This window comes from Muscardinus avellanarius (genome assembly GCF_963383645.1).
Source record: "Muscardinus avellanarius genome assembly, chromosome: 5".
Lineage (NCBI taxonomy): Eukaryota > Metazoa > Chordata > Mammalia > Rodentia > Gliridae > Muscardinus > Muscardinus avellanarius.
The window spans coordinates 14,436,086-14,450,327 of NC_137790.1; the positions used below are offsets into that span (position 1 = coordinate 14,436,086).

Genomic DNA, 14,242 nt, shown 5'->3' on the forward strand with positions numbered 1-14,242 from the left:
AGTGTGTGCCTGCTACAGCAATCGTGCAGGGGTGAAGGAAAGACCAAGAGAACCACAGTGAAGACAGCCCTGAACCCTGACATCCTACCCAAGGCATCGCTGGAACTTCTCATGTTCTCCTGTGAAAAATAAACTACAGCTAAGCAACATTTTCGTGGTCCTAGGGAACCAAACCCAGGGCCTTGTGTACATTATGCAAGAGCTCTACCACTGAGATACACCCCACGCCTTTACATGAATTGCTCTAGGCCAAGGTTTTTGTGACTTTTAGCCATAAGCATTCCTAAGAGATGTAATTTTATACTCGGTCTTCCTCCCTGTGGCGTTGAATTCATCCTCTATGCTGTTAGAATCGTAAGCTTTCTGAGGTGAAGATGGACTGCGGCTCGCTCAAGCTCAGTGGATGGAGTGGCTCCCTCTGCCCCCACAGCACAGACTCATTCAGCCTCACTTCATTTCCAGCTCCATCTCCCATCACTTCTCTACGTCGATCCAATATGGCTCCATTGAACTATCTGTGCCTCCTGGAAGACGCCAATGAGCCTTTGCTTTAAACAACGTTCTTTTCCTCCTTTGTCCAACTGTCTCCCTGACCTATGTCCACTAGTAAATGACCGATTTTCAAGATCAAGCTCACACATCTATTCCTTTCATCCCTGTCTTAACCTCCCCACACTTCAGACAGAATTGTCCCTTTTCTTTGACCCCTCAAGTATACATGGGCCATTTGTACTTTTAGAGCAGAGCATATCACATGCATTTCATTTATTTCTCATTTTAATTTCCATTTCTCATGCCATTTATTTCTCATTTTAAATGTAATTTCCATCTCTCATTCATCTTTGAGTAGTCCCCAGCAACCAACAAAATACCTGCAACGTAATAGATGCTCAATGAACATTTTTAAACCACATGTTCAAGCTGGGAGTGGTGGCACACGCTTGTCATCCCGGCATTCGGGAGGCAGAGACTGGAGGATTGTGTTTTGCAGACAGCCTCAGCTACTGAGTGAGGCCCTCTGCAACTCAGTGAGACCCTGTTTCAAACTAAAGAATAAAAATTAGGGCAAGGGGTGTAGCTCAGGCGTCGAATGCCCTTGGGTTCCATCTCCAGACCTGGAGAAAAACAAACACATGTTTAAAATATAAAGAGAAGATATTCTTATAGAAAAATTTATTTCTAAATTGTAGAAATGCTTATAATTCCAGCATTTGGGAGGCTGAGAGAGGAGTATCTCAGTTCACAAATAGCCTCAGCTACTCAGTGAGGCCCTTTTCAACTCAATGCGACCCTGTTTCAAAATAAAGAATAAAAAGTAGGGCTGGAGTTATATCTCAGAGGTAGAATGCCCCTGAGTTCCATCCCTAGTACCACAAACAGAAACAAAAATCCACAAAAACATTCTTTTCTAACTTTCCTTTCATTTCTAGTTATTCACAATACTTTATAGTTGGATATATTACATTTGATGCTGACAAGACATGAACTATTTCATTGTGTCTACTGGAAATACTGTATTTCTGAAATTGTTGCACAAAACATTTTTTGCTCCTTTGTAGAAAATCAAAGAGAAGGCTTACCCCTTATCTTTATTCCTATCAGACCTTATTTGAAATCAAAGAAATATAAAAGGAGAATTCATATTATGTACAAACAACATTTTAGGATCATTATTAAAAGAGATAAAGGTCATTCAAATCAAGAAATATCCAGCTATGATTGGTCCAATATGATGTCACTTCATAGGTGAAAATATGTCTTTATCTTTTTAAGCCTGCATATCAGATGAGCCTGTTTTGGGAAGGAAAATTTGCAAAACAAATTTTAAGTATAATTGGTTTTGACTGGTGACGATTCCATCCGGGAATCCTGCACTTAGAGTTTTCCCCATAGGGGGTGGTGTGGGAAAGTCTGCAGAGATTCTTAGGGTCTGACTAAGGAGAAGTTGAATTAAGGAGACACATTTAATTTGGAAACGGGAGGATACATGTATGTGGTTTGCAGCATCTTCTGTATCCAATTGAGTTATTTCTAGGCACCCTTGTGTGGGGATGACTTTCAAGGATTCTACCAACCACTGTGCCAGGTCACCCAGGATGCGTGTCACGGAGGTGCAGGGCCAGAGGTGAGGTCCAAGGATGAACTTGTCCTGTGGACTCCAGCCCTGGCTGAGCAGTAGAGGAGAAAGAGTTTGGAATAGCGGTGCCAGAAGCCAGACTATGGGAAAGGAAAATTGTATAGAAGTTTGTCAGGAGGCTTAGCAGTAAAGATAATATTTTCCTTTGAAATTTATATTTATGATTTTTTTTGTTAAACTCTGGGCGACTTTTAACATCTTAACAAGTATTTATTTGTTAATTTAATTTTATGTTTATGTTGTATTCTTTTTGGTAAAGAGGGCTGTTAATAGTGTATAAAATTCAAGATTTGTAAAACCTACACCATCCCTTGATAAACATGTACTAGTCTAAAGCTTTCTAGGGCTGATATAAGATTAAGCTACCTGGTGTTTTTTTAATTTTAAGTTTCTAAAGTTCTGGGGATCAGGCTCAGGGGTACTCTACTACTGAGTTACATCTCAGCCTTCTTTAAAGCTTTTGAATTTTTTTGAGACAGGGTCTCACTAAGTTGCCCAGATTGGCTTTGAACTTGGGATCCTTCTGCGTCAGCCTCCTGAATTGCTGAGATTACGTGTGTGCACTTAATTTTGTTGATTTAAAAAAAAAAAAGTTTTCTTCACTGGGCATAGTGGCACATTGCCTGTAACTCCAGTACTTGGGAGGCTGAAATAGGAGGATCATGAGTTTGAGAGTAGCCTCAGAAACTTAGGAAGACCCTGTTTTAAAATAAAAAGTAAAAAGGGCTGGGAGTATCCGGCTCAGAGGTAGAATGTCCTTGGGTTTAATCTCTAGTATCCAAAACACAAATAAACAAACAAAAAGTGTGTTGTTCTGCAATCTTCTCTTGTCAGGATTTTTTTTTTTGTAGAATTTCTAGATAAAATTCAGGCTGTTTCCAGTAAGTGAGGCTTATGCCTTAAAAATGATGATACATTTTCCTTTTTATTCACCAATTACTACTCAGATACAGAGCTGTGCATGAAGCACTCTAGAAGACAAAGTTAGCATCTTGTCAGATTGGGTGGACAGGTGAGGGAGAAACTTATTTTATGAGTGACCCATAATTAAACTTTGGCATTAATTCAAATCTTTTTAAATTTTTTATTAGACAGTACTATTTTTGGTTTAATCTCCCTCACCCCAATATCACCTGTGTTTTCACTGTGAAACAGAACCATACAATGATGGTAGAAATATAAGTCATTCTACTATTTTTAGGTGGATGATCTGCTGTTGAATATCTTTGTGTTTGGGAACAAAGCTCATTTTAATTCTTGGGTCATATTCAGCAGCTACACATTTCATGAAGTGTTTGAGTGCTCAGTCCTGAATCATACCGCGTAGCTACACAACTTTTTCATGCACAGGTGGTGGGGTAGCATCGTGGGTGTTTAAAAAAAAATGCCTCTTCTGTAATTAACCAATTAGTGGTTAGAATGCTGGCACCGTTCTGGTCCTGTATTTCTCGAAGAGTCTTACTTTGCCCTTGGTTTCAACCTGTGCCCTCTACCAGATGAGATAAGGCAGCAAAGTTGCCTCTGGGATGTTAAGTAAAGACTGGAGGCTCGTGTACAGTAAATGTCTGTTGCGGGGACTTTCAGAATGATTCCCTTCAGGATGTTTCTGTTCCTCATGTTTTCTGTGTATTCTATACCAAGTGGCATTGTGGGAAACCTCAAGGCAGACGTCTGGAGACAGTTTATCAGTTCTTGTGTGACCCAAGATACTTTTGATCAATTTCACCACTCCTTTATTAAGACTTGAGCACTACATTTCTACTTAAAGAGGAACAACATTTCTCTCTCCCAGAATGCAGGGTCATTCTGAAAATAAGATAATATTGATTTAATGTTTTCACCTGGCCCCTTACAAGGTGCTCATGTTTGTCTGATCTGGCTTCATATGATGTAATGAAAACATTTGTTTACACTTTAGGATAAAATTTCCACTCATGTTTCTGTTTTTAACTTGTTACTATTTCCAACATTTTCCTTAAAAAGTATATTAGACCAACAAATCATCCTTGACACTAGTACTTACTAGGATTAATCCACAACCTCTCTGTCTCTCTCTGTCTCTCTGTCTCTCTGTCTCTCTGTCTCTCTCTGCCTCTGCCTCTGTCTTTTTCTCCATATATATCAAACCCAGGGCATTCTACTACTGAACTACACCCCAACCCTATTCCATTCTATTTTTTATTTTGAAACGGGCTCACTCTATGTTACTGGGCACTGGCCTGGAACCTGAGGTCCTTGTCTCTTATCCTCCCAAGTATGGAAATTGCGGGTGGGTACCACTGTGTCTGGCTCACAAAGTCCTTTTTAAAGATTATTAGTTAAAGCTGTTTTCTAGAGCTGTGACATTAGATATAGTTCAGATATGGACTATAATTAGGATAGTTTTTTATCCAGTTATTTAAGCAAAGTAGCTGTAGATAAAATAATCAAATAAAAACAAAACAAAAAGAATATTTCTGATAAGCCCTCTGGCATTTGTCTTGTATGGTCCCAAACAGAGAATTCTTTAAGCAGGCAAATACGAAGAACTGCTTTGCTTTGAGATGAACTCATTGTCTATTTATCATTTCATTTATTAATCTATCCAACGCACGTTTATTGAATTCCGAGTCTGTGTTGTGGAAATTCAGAGAGCTGGAGGGAGGGCTAAGAGCTTACCAGCGTCAGATTTTTCTTGGCGTTATAAAGCCTGCTTACACAGAATTATATATAGGGTCTATAAGACCAAGTGCTTTGAAGTTACTGCAGTAATTTTTTTTTAGGAAGACACATAATGTGTTTGAAGGAACCTTCTCTGCGTTATATCGCTCTCCAGAGCTTTCTTAAGCAACCCTGAAGACTCTTAAGCAAGAGCCAAACAAATTAACGAGCTTTTGGAAGTGCAAATTGGTGCCAAGAATGCAAATGAAGGCTTTGCATTTTGGGGGCCACACCCCACGGCCAGGGTATATAAAGCAGACTCTGAGACCTGGGAAACCATCACACTTCATTCCCCTGCCAACCTAAGACATCCACTCCCAGCACCATGCACTGCAACGACTTTGGGTCTGCCTTCCCCGGATGCTACTGGGGCAGTTACGGCTACCCCCTGGGATACAGCGTCGGCTGCGGCTTCGGTAGCACCTACTCTCCAGTGGGCTATGGCTTAGGCTATGGCTATAATGGCTGTGGGGGCGCTTACAGCTACAGAAGATACTGGCCATTCGATCTCTACTGATGTGCTGAAATCCCCGAGGCACAGAATCTCCTCTCTTGAAGGCTGACTGGCCCAGCTCTGCTTCCTCCTTCCCCTGATTTCATCCTCATTTGCTCATCATCCTCCAAGTGACTGCTTTTTCAGACCCAACACCAGAGTCCCAGAGGAAGGGATGGAAAAACCAAGATGAGATCTCAAGCTTCCTTCCCGGATGATGGTTGTTGGGACATTTTTGGAAACCTGATAACCAATGTGACATGTATTACTTCTGAATTTTTCATGACACGGATGCCTCCTGTCGTGATGAAGCTGTGGCCGCGCCTGTCAAATTCTCAATAAATTCGTGTCAACTTGCATGATATTCTCTTCCTGGAGTGGGGTTTTCTTTCTGCGTGTGTGTATCTTTCTGGAAGGGGAAGTGGGTTTAGTTTTCTCATGGGAGCATTAGGGGTGCTGAGGAGGCAAATCATTTTTGCTGTTGTTGTCATTGTTGCTGGGTGCAGTGCGCCTTGCACGACAGTAGGACTCTCTAAGCCTTTCACATTCTTCAGGGGTTCTAGGATATAAATTTGGAGGGGAGCTTCTCAGTGTTTTTAGGGACTGAGTTAAGGTAGGGGATGCTGAGCAGCTGGGGGCCCCTCTTTTCCTCTGGTCTTGCTAGGTTGGGTGGTTCAGGGGCTTTTGCTCCTGGAGGATTTATGGACCTTGTGGTCCAACATTCTGTTGCTGTAGCCAAATTTATTGTTATACCAGGAAATGAGCTTGACAACATGGCCTTTGAGGGTAATGCCAGCCCCAGGATCAAAGGTGGAAGAGTGAGCGTCAGTTAAAGTTAGAGCAGGCAACCTGGTCCTTGGTGTTGTCCAGGATGCCCACGAGAGGCCCTCAGATGCCTGCTTCACTATTTTTTTTCTTTTTTTTTGGTAGTACTGGGAATGGTACCCAGGGGCATTCTACCTCCAAGCTATTCCCCCAGCCCTATTTTTTATTCTTTATTTTGAAACAGAGTCTCACTGAGTTGCAAAGGGCCTCACTAAAAGTAGCTGAGGCTGTTTGTGAACTGCGATCCTCTTGTCTCAGCCTCCCAAATGCTGGGATTGCAAGTGTTCGCCACCACACCTGGGTTTTACTTAGGTTTTTGATACTAGGGATTGAACCCAGGAACAGTTTACCTCCAAGTTACACCTGTAGCCGGTTTTAATTTTTGTTTTGAAACAGGGTCTTGCTAGGTTGCTGAGGGTCTCAATATTTGCGGAAGCTGTTCTTGAACCTGGCATTCTCTTGTCTCAGTTTCCCATGTACTGGGATTAGATGCATGGGCTACCATGCCTGGCTTCAACACTTTCTCCATGTAGCAGGTCAGATCCACACCTGACATTTTGGGGTGGGCACACAAAAGGCCATGGCAGAAAGTTCCTTTCCAGCTCAAGGATGACTCTGCCCAGCCTTGGTGCAGGTGTATGCAGGGATGATGGGATGATGTTCTGGGCAGCTCCATGGCTGTTACACACGTTCTCCAGAAAGGCTGTTCACAGTCTTTTGAGTGACAATGCCTGCATGGACAGTGGTCATGAGTCCTTCCACAAAATAAAAAATGTTGTAGATGGTATTGGCCAGGGGCCTGAGCCATTCGTAATGCAGGAGGCATTGTGGGCGATCTTGAGGGAGTTGTCATACTTTTTCTGGTTCACACCCATCACAAAGAAGGGAGAATCAGCTGACAGGGCAGAGATGATAACCCTTTTGGTGCCGATCTTCAAATGTGCCCTGGTTTTCTTCATGGTATTGAAGACTCCAGCAGACTCTACAACAAATTCAGCACCAGCATGGCCTCATGGGATGCGGGTGGAATCTTGTGCCTGGAAGATGGAATTTTCCATTGATAACCAGCTTTCTGTTCTCAGCCGTGATGGTGCCATTGAAGTTGTCATGAGCGTAATCATACTGGGACATGGAGTTGTAGTTGAGGTCAATAAAGTGACAATATCTACTTTGCCAGAATTGAAAGCAGCCGTGGTGACCAGGTGCCCAATACGTCCCAATCCATTCACTCTATCTTTTCCATGTTGTCTCAGGAGCCTTGGCTGCTACTGCATAAGAAAATGCAGCTATCTTTCAAATAGGGAGGAACATAGATTCAGAAGCAAATATTTCTTTTTTGTGTGTGTGGTACTGGGGATGGAACCTAGGGGCTTTCTACCTCTGAACTAAATCCCTAGCCCATTTTTTATCCTTTATTTTGAAACAGGGTCTTACTGAGCTAAAAAGAACCTCACTCAGTAATAGACGAGGCTGTCCATGGACCATGATCCTCCAGTCTCAGCCTCCAAATGCTAGAATTACAACCATGTGTCACCACGCCCAGCTGGAAGCAAATATTTCTTTTTTGTATGTGTGGTACTGGGGATGAAACCTAGGGGCTTTCTACCTCTGAGCTAAACCCCCAGCCCTATTTTTTTATCCTTTATTTTGAAACAGGGTCTTACTGAGTTAAAAAGAACCTCACTCAGTAGTAGATGAGGCTGTCCATGGACCGATCTCCAGTTTCAGCCTCCAAATGCTAGAATTACAAGCATGTGTCACCACGCCCAGCCGGAAGCAAATAATTCTTGTTCCTCCCTGATAAGCTGGCAAGAGGGTGTGTTGCCATGAAGGGAAAAAAAAAAAAAGCTGCCTAGTTGAACTTTCTCTGAATTGTGAATTAATTAAATATGCAGGTTAAAATAGAATAGGAAGAGTTGAGAGGGATTTTTCAGGATTGAGCATCTGGTAGAAAATCTAACCTGTGACAATTATGTACCATTTATTCACTGGCAAGCCCTTCTAATTTCATACCTGTCTGTCCCCTCAAAAGTCCCAATATAGGAGAGACTTTTTCAGTTGTCCTCATGTTAGGAAGATGAAGGCCACTATGGTCCCTCCCTCAGGGACTAATATTGTAGACTCTAGAACCATGTCTCTTATTAAGGACTTTGGAGGATTAAATACTAGAGAGAAGCTATATTGCACTCTTTGGGGAGTCTAACAGTCTCTAAGTCTTCAAGTGATACATCTCTAATATCAAATCATCTAAGGTGCCTGCTTTATAGCTTCCAAGTACCCAGGTTCAAAACAACGACGGAAAGCGTCTTACTCTTTGTGGAATCAATATCAGGGAGAGAGTTTCACTCTTAAAAGATATGAGGTATAACAAATGAGTATTTCTGAAGATCTATCAGTTTTTCTGTGTGTTTTTTTTTTAAAGGAGAGAGCAATATCTTTTATAAGCCAAGTCAGAAATGTCTCAATCCTCCTGAGGAAAACATTTTTTTAAGTATAGTAGAAATATTCTTGGTGATGGAGAATTCAGCTGATCTGCTTTTATACTGAATACCTGAACACGGTTACACTACATATAATTCATCTGGTGGTTGCAAATGTAAAATGTTTGGAGAGATTACTTTAGAAGAGTGTTTTTATCACCATGTTTCACACCCAAAGAATAACCTTCTTTACAAGTTAAAAAAATCTTGTTCAAATATGTCTACTTAACATATTTTCCTCTTCAACAATAGTAGGCATTATTACAGACAATAAATACCCAGTTTGAAACATTCTAGAACACACACATTAAAACCTGCTGAGACTTTCGATTTAATTAAACATGCAGAGTAAAATAGAATAGGGAGGGTAAAAAGGAATGCTTCCCCAGAAACCATAGCAACTGGTAGACATTAGGAGACATCACACTGTTCTATAATGTTGACCGACCAATATAAGAGCTGTACTTGAAGAGATCTCAGAGAACATCTAGACTAGTGTTTCTGAAATGGTGGTGTACAGGAGAATGATATAAAGTGTGAATTCTATTCCCCACCCCCAGGGATCCTCATTGTACATCTGGGATAAGGTCTAGAAATTCTAGAAACATCCCATAGACTCTAGTGAAGGTGCTCTAAAGCCCACAGTTTAAAGAAACACTGCTTTAAGCCAGTAAGCATATGGATGCACCTATATGTACATGTGTGTAGGCATGCACATGTACACACACACAAAAAAAGTATGTACTATGTACTACATATGTATGTATCATCTGTCATTTGTCTTCCATCTATGGAAGTTAGTCTTTTTTTCCCCCCTGATACTGGGGATGAAACCCAGGGCCATTCTACCTCTGAGTGGACACTCCCAGCCCTATTTTATTCTTTTTTGGAACAGAGTCTCACTGAGTTGCAAAGAACCTCACTAAGTAGCCGAGGCTGTCCATGAACCACAATCCTCCTGTTTCAGTCTCCCAAATGCTGAGATTACAAGCGTGTGCCACCACACCCAACTGAAGTTAGTCTTCATAAAAGAAATGATTTATTCAAAGGTGTCTAGCACATCTCAACAAGATAAGAGCTGGGGAAAGACCAAACTCCATATCCCCCAAGTGTACCAGCTGTATCTTAAAGTACAACATCTGTGTTGAGTATCTTTTAACCTGTGTTGAGATGTGGCTGCCAGAATGTTTCAAACTAGAGATTTTATGAGCTGTAAGAATATCTACTGTTGTTGAAAAGAACAACATCAATTAGGTAGATATTCAGTAGACGGCACTGAAGATCCAGATGACATAATCTGCTATGAAAAGAAAATAAATTGTCGAAAGATTTTATAAATTCACATTTTCCTGTGTGATCAGAACATCAAGATTACTTGATGTCATTTGATGATTTTTTAAAGAAAATTGAAATTCACTTCCATCTCCTATGATCTTTCAAATATATATAGACCCAAAAATTCTAATGAGAAAAATCTTTGTGAGGTCTGGGAATTTGCATTTAAAAAAATCTCTTTAAGTAATTTGCCTTTGTGCTATGAGTTTAGAAAATTCAGAGTCCTTTTCTCGTGGCTTTTTATTTCTTGTCCTTTCAACTTCTTTTATTTTGAATTTAGATACAAAGATGACTTACTCATGTTTATACAGAAGTCATAAAACAAAAAATAATCAGCATAACACTTTACAGGTGTTAGGTCAGAGGGTACACGGGGCCTGGTGGGTTTCACAGTTACAGCTATGTGGATCCCACAAGCACAGCCATGCCATGATAACTCAGGGCAGTCCCACCAAGTCTAAGGAGCAGTTACCAAAAAGAAGAAAATAGTCACAAAGGGAACATTCCAACCCTGACCGCCAAGGTCAGCGCCCACCACCTGTGAGCAACTGAGTCTGGCTGTTCCTGGGACCAGGCACTACCCCCTCCATTGCTCTCCCATCCAGGCACTATCCCCTCCCTTACTACCCTGATATAATTTTTTTTTTTGCCCTCTCTTAGTTCTGATGTTTTCCTGTTCAAGACAGCCCAGCAGTTTAAATTTGCCTGCAATATATATTTTTTTTAATTGGACCAGCCTCTGGGGTCTCTAGTATTTTGGGTCAAGCTGATCACCTTACAACAGGCAAACTTAAAGAAAATGAAAAGAGTATTTGGTGCTATCTCTGGGCTCAGTGGTGATGTGTATGTATATCTTTCTAAGAGTACATTGGCTTTTGTATTGAGCTGAGCCAAATTTAGTGCTTAGATTTCTGGCAAATTCCCTCAAGAGGAATGAAAAAGATGTTAAATATCCACTTGCATATATCCCGTAACTAGTTTTTAATTGATAGTCGTTTGTTGATTGGCAGTCTGATGTCTTTGCCTTTTATGACTCAGGTTCATCTCACAGAGTCAAACATGCCACCTTGTTTTTATTTTCTATTTTACCATTATCACTTTTCCTAACTGTAAAACAGCAATGTGGTATGTGGTATGTATATTTAAGATTTCTTCACCGGAGAGAATACATAAAATTGAGAAACATGATTTGAAGAGTAAAGGCTTTTTATATCTGTGTGGGGGGAGGGGAGAGAGAGAGAGAGAGAGAGAGAGAGAGAGAGAGAGAGAGAGAGAGAGAGAGAGTGACAGAGGCTGTTTCTCTTATACTTTAGGATGGCTTTGTGGAATTGTTGTTTCTGGATGAGAGGTATGAGTACATGATATTCTAAAGTACCTTCTTACAAGTACATGACTTGAGTCTTGTGCTTAACATTGTAAATACCCCACAAATCACAGTTCTTCACTCAGTAAAGAATTGTGTAGCCCTCACGTGACCGCAGAGCTTGGTGTGATTTCCACTCCGCTATTTTCTCAATGAGTTGTTTTCATAATCACCTTGTCTTAATAAGGGAGAAATGTTAAATGCTTCAAGTCTTTACAAATTCATTTAGTGTTTTCACATTCTGTGTATCAAAAACATAATCTCGTGTCTTTCACAAACATCTACATCCTGGCTTCAGGCTTTCTGTCAAAATCACTAAGACCCTTTACTCTAAACATTAGACTCCCTGATTCCTTGATTATTCAGAAGTAATGAATCACTAGTTTCAACTGAAGATATAAATGTTAATTTATATCTATACATTGGATTCACAGGGGAGTTAAGTGCCAAAGAATTTTCCAAGGAAAACTGTGATTAAAAAAAAGCCTGTCATGCAATATACACAAATGAAATTTTACTCCACCATAAAGAACAAAATTATGTCATTTGCAGGACAATGAATGAAATTAGAAGATATTATACTAAGTGAGATCAGCCAGTCTTAGAGTCAAAGGGCATATATTTTTCTCACATATAAAATCTAGAGAGAAAATAGGAAACAAAAGCCATTTCAGATAAAGGAGGGAAGAGACCAGTAGAACAGTGGAGGGGGATTGGGAGAGGAAGCTATGAGGGGAAAATAAAGACTTAATGCAGGAAACAGTTAAAATAATGCTCTATCCATATGAAATGATACCACTAACAATCGCACCAGCTTGTCCTGTTGGCAGGAGGCAGAGTGATGAGGGTGGGGTGCAGAGGGAAACGCACCAAGTGCTGTGTGCAGTCTGAACGCATCACTTTGTGTCTCACTATGATGCGTAATTACAATGCACCAATAAAAGTATAGAAACAACAAAATAATAACAAACCCCCAGCCCCTAATCATAAACGTTTCACAAGTGTTTTCTAAAGTCTATTTTGATGGCATCTAACATCTATCCTCTGTCACAAAGTTGGTGGGGAAACATTCTACAAATGGCACTATTTATGTGACCAGTGTAGTCAATGCCAATATTTAATACAGATATTTGCTATGAAATTATAACAAGATTAGGAAGATACCAGAGCTGTAGGGTGTTAAATGTATGGAATGCTGCACCATGTTTGCATAGTTCTTGCTTATAAGAAATGACCAAATGATTTCTCATCCCTTCCTCTCTCTTTTACCTTGGCATACATTTTCCCTCTTCTGCTTGTATACCTTTGCTCTCAAGTTTCTTGATTCTCAGGGACCACAAGAGCCTCTTCAACTCCTCATTTATCTTGTAAGGTAAAGTTAGTTCCAAGGTCGATACATGAGCAGTTTTTCACCTGAGAAACCTAGAGAAGAGCCTTCTAGTGCAGATAAATTTCTCAGTCACAAGACAAGGTCATCTTAAGACTCACACTGGCCCCAACTTCCAGACCAGGAAAAAACTTTCAACAATGGATACCCAAGCAAGATGATCAAATACCTTACTAATCAAAGTTATTCACTTAGTAAAGATAAGAGTAGTCCATAAAAATCAAACACTAAAGGATAAATGGATGATAGCTGCATTTGATAAGTTTGATCTAAACCATTATTCTTTTCTCATCTAAGGAAGTTTTTTTCTTGTTCTTTTAACAATAAATACAGGCACAGGAAGCAAAATAGAAACTGGAAATATTTGAGTCTGATAATTGGTTTTCCACAATTATCCTCCAGCCAAAGGGTTGCCTTTCTCGGAGCCACCCAAAGTGTTATGGCTTTTGTCCAGTGACATACAGATCTCTGGCTTTCTGATGGCACAGGTGGAAGTAAATCATAATGAAAAACCCAGCCAGGCATGTTGACGCACGCTTGTAATTCCTGTGCTTTGGGAGGCAGAGACAGGAGGCGCAGCCATTCAAAGCCAGCCTCGCTGACTTAAGAGACTGTGTTTCCAAATAAAAATATAAAATAGGTCTAGGAGTGTAGCCCGGAGGTAGAAGTGTTTCCAGGAACCCCAGTACCACCAAACAACAACAACAACAACAACAACAACAACAACAAAAACAACAAAAAACCCATGCACCCACCAGCCAACCAGCCAACCAGCCAACCAGCCTATCAGTAAACCCTGTGCACATCCTTGGAATCATGTAATTACTTTCGAGCTAACTGCAAACACATGTTTTTGTCCTATGATCACTTGTGTCACTCAAAATCTAAATGGGGCTTATTTGAGACTTTAGGTGAGGCTCTCATTTGGAGCATAGTATAAAATAATGAAGGAAGAAGGACAAAGAACTAATGCGAATATATTTCTAGTCTTGCAGCAGGTCAGACCAATGAGGTTGGTCTGACTTTAGGGTCTCCTGTCCTCACTTTGTGCATGAGGAAGCTGGAACTCAGAATGTTCAAGTGACAACTTCATGATCTCATCGTGAGGGAATGGCAAACCTGAGTTTCTAACCTGGGTTGTTGGAAGCTGAAGCTTTGCATGCCTGCCGCAGCTATTAACCAGTCATTACCTCTTGCCTTTCACACGACTGAACACCATATACCCCTTGGCAGGAATTTATATTCTTTACTATTGTGTCCCTAAAATAAAGCATTACATTGATTTCATACAGATAATTTGGTTTTCTTTCTTTTTTTTTTGTAGCACAGAGGTTTGAACCCAGGGGCATTCTACCTCTGAGCTACACCCCTAGCCCTCTATTTTTATTCTTTAATTTGAAACAGGATCTCAGTGAGTTGCAGAGAGCCTCACTAAGTAGCTGAGGCTATCCATGAACCCATGATCCTCCTGTCTCAGTCTCTCAAGTACTGGGCTTATAAGCATGCACCACCATGCCCAGGC

General features: G+C 40.7%; 1 protein-coding gene and 1 pseudogene across 2 annotated transcripts in view; one reads left to right on the top strand and one right to left on the bottom strand.

Moving 5' to 3' along the window:
- Window positions 1–5,162: 5,162 nt before the first annotated feature.
- KRTAP8-1 (keratin associated protein 8-1) lies at window positions 5,163–5,354 on the top strand (the record flags this gene model as incomplete). The annotated part of the gene is made up of 1 exon (XM_080695946.1): window positions 5,163–5,354. One exon carries the CDS (start codon window positions 5,163–5,165, stop codon window positions 5,352–5,354), a length of 192 nt encoding a protein of 63 aa, XP_080552072.1.
- A 1,482-nt stretch (window positions 5,355–6,836) lies between these two features.
- LOC308263434 (glyceraldehyde-3-phosphate dehydrogenase-like) overlaps window positions 6,837–14,242 on the bottom strand; it is a 49,925-nt pseudogene continuing 42,519 nt past the window's right edge. Inside the window, exon 3 of the transcript in view lies at window positions 6,837–7,420. The product of the transcript in view is annotated as a glyceraldehyde-3-phosphate dehydrogenase-like (transcript). The remainder of the gene's footprint in view (window positions 7,421–14,242) is intronic.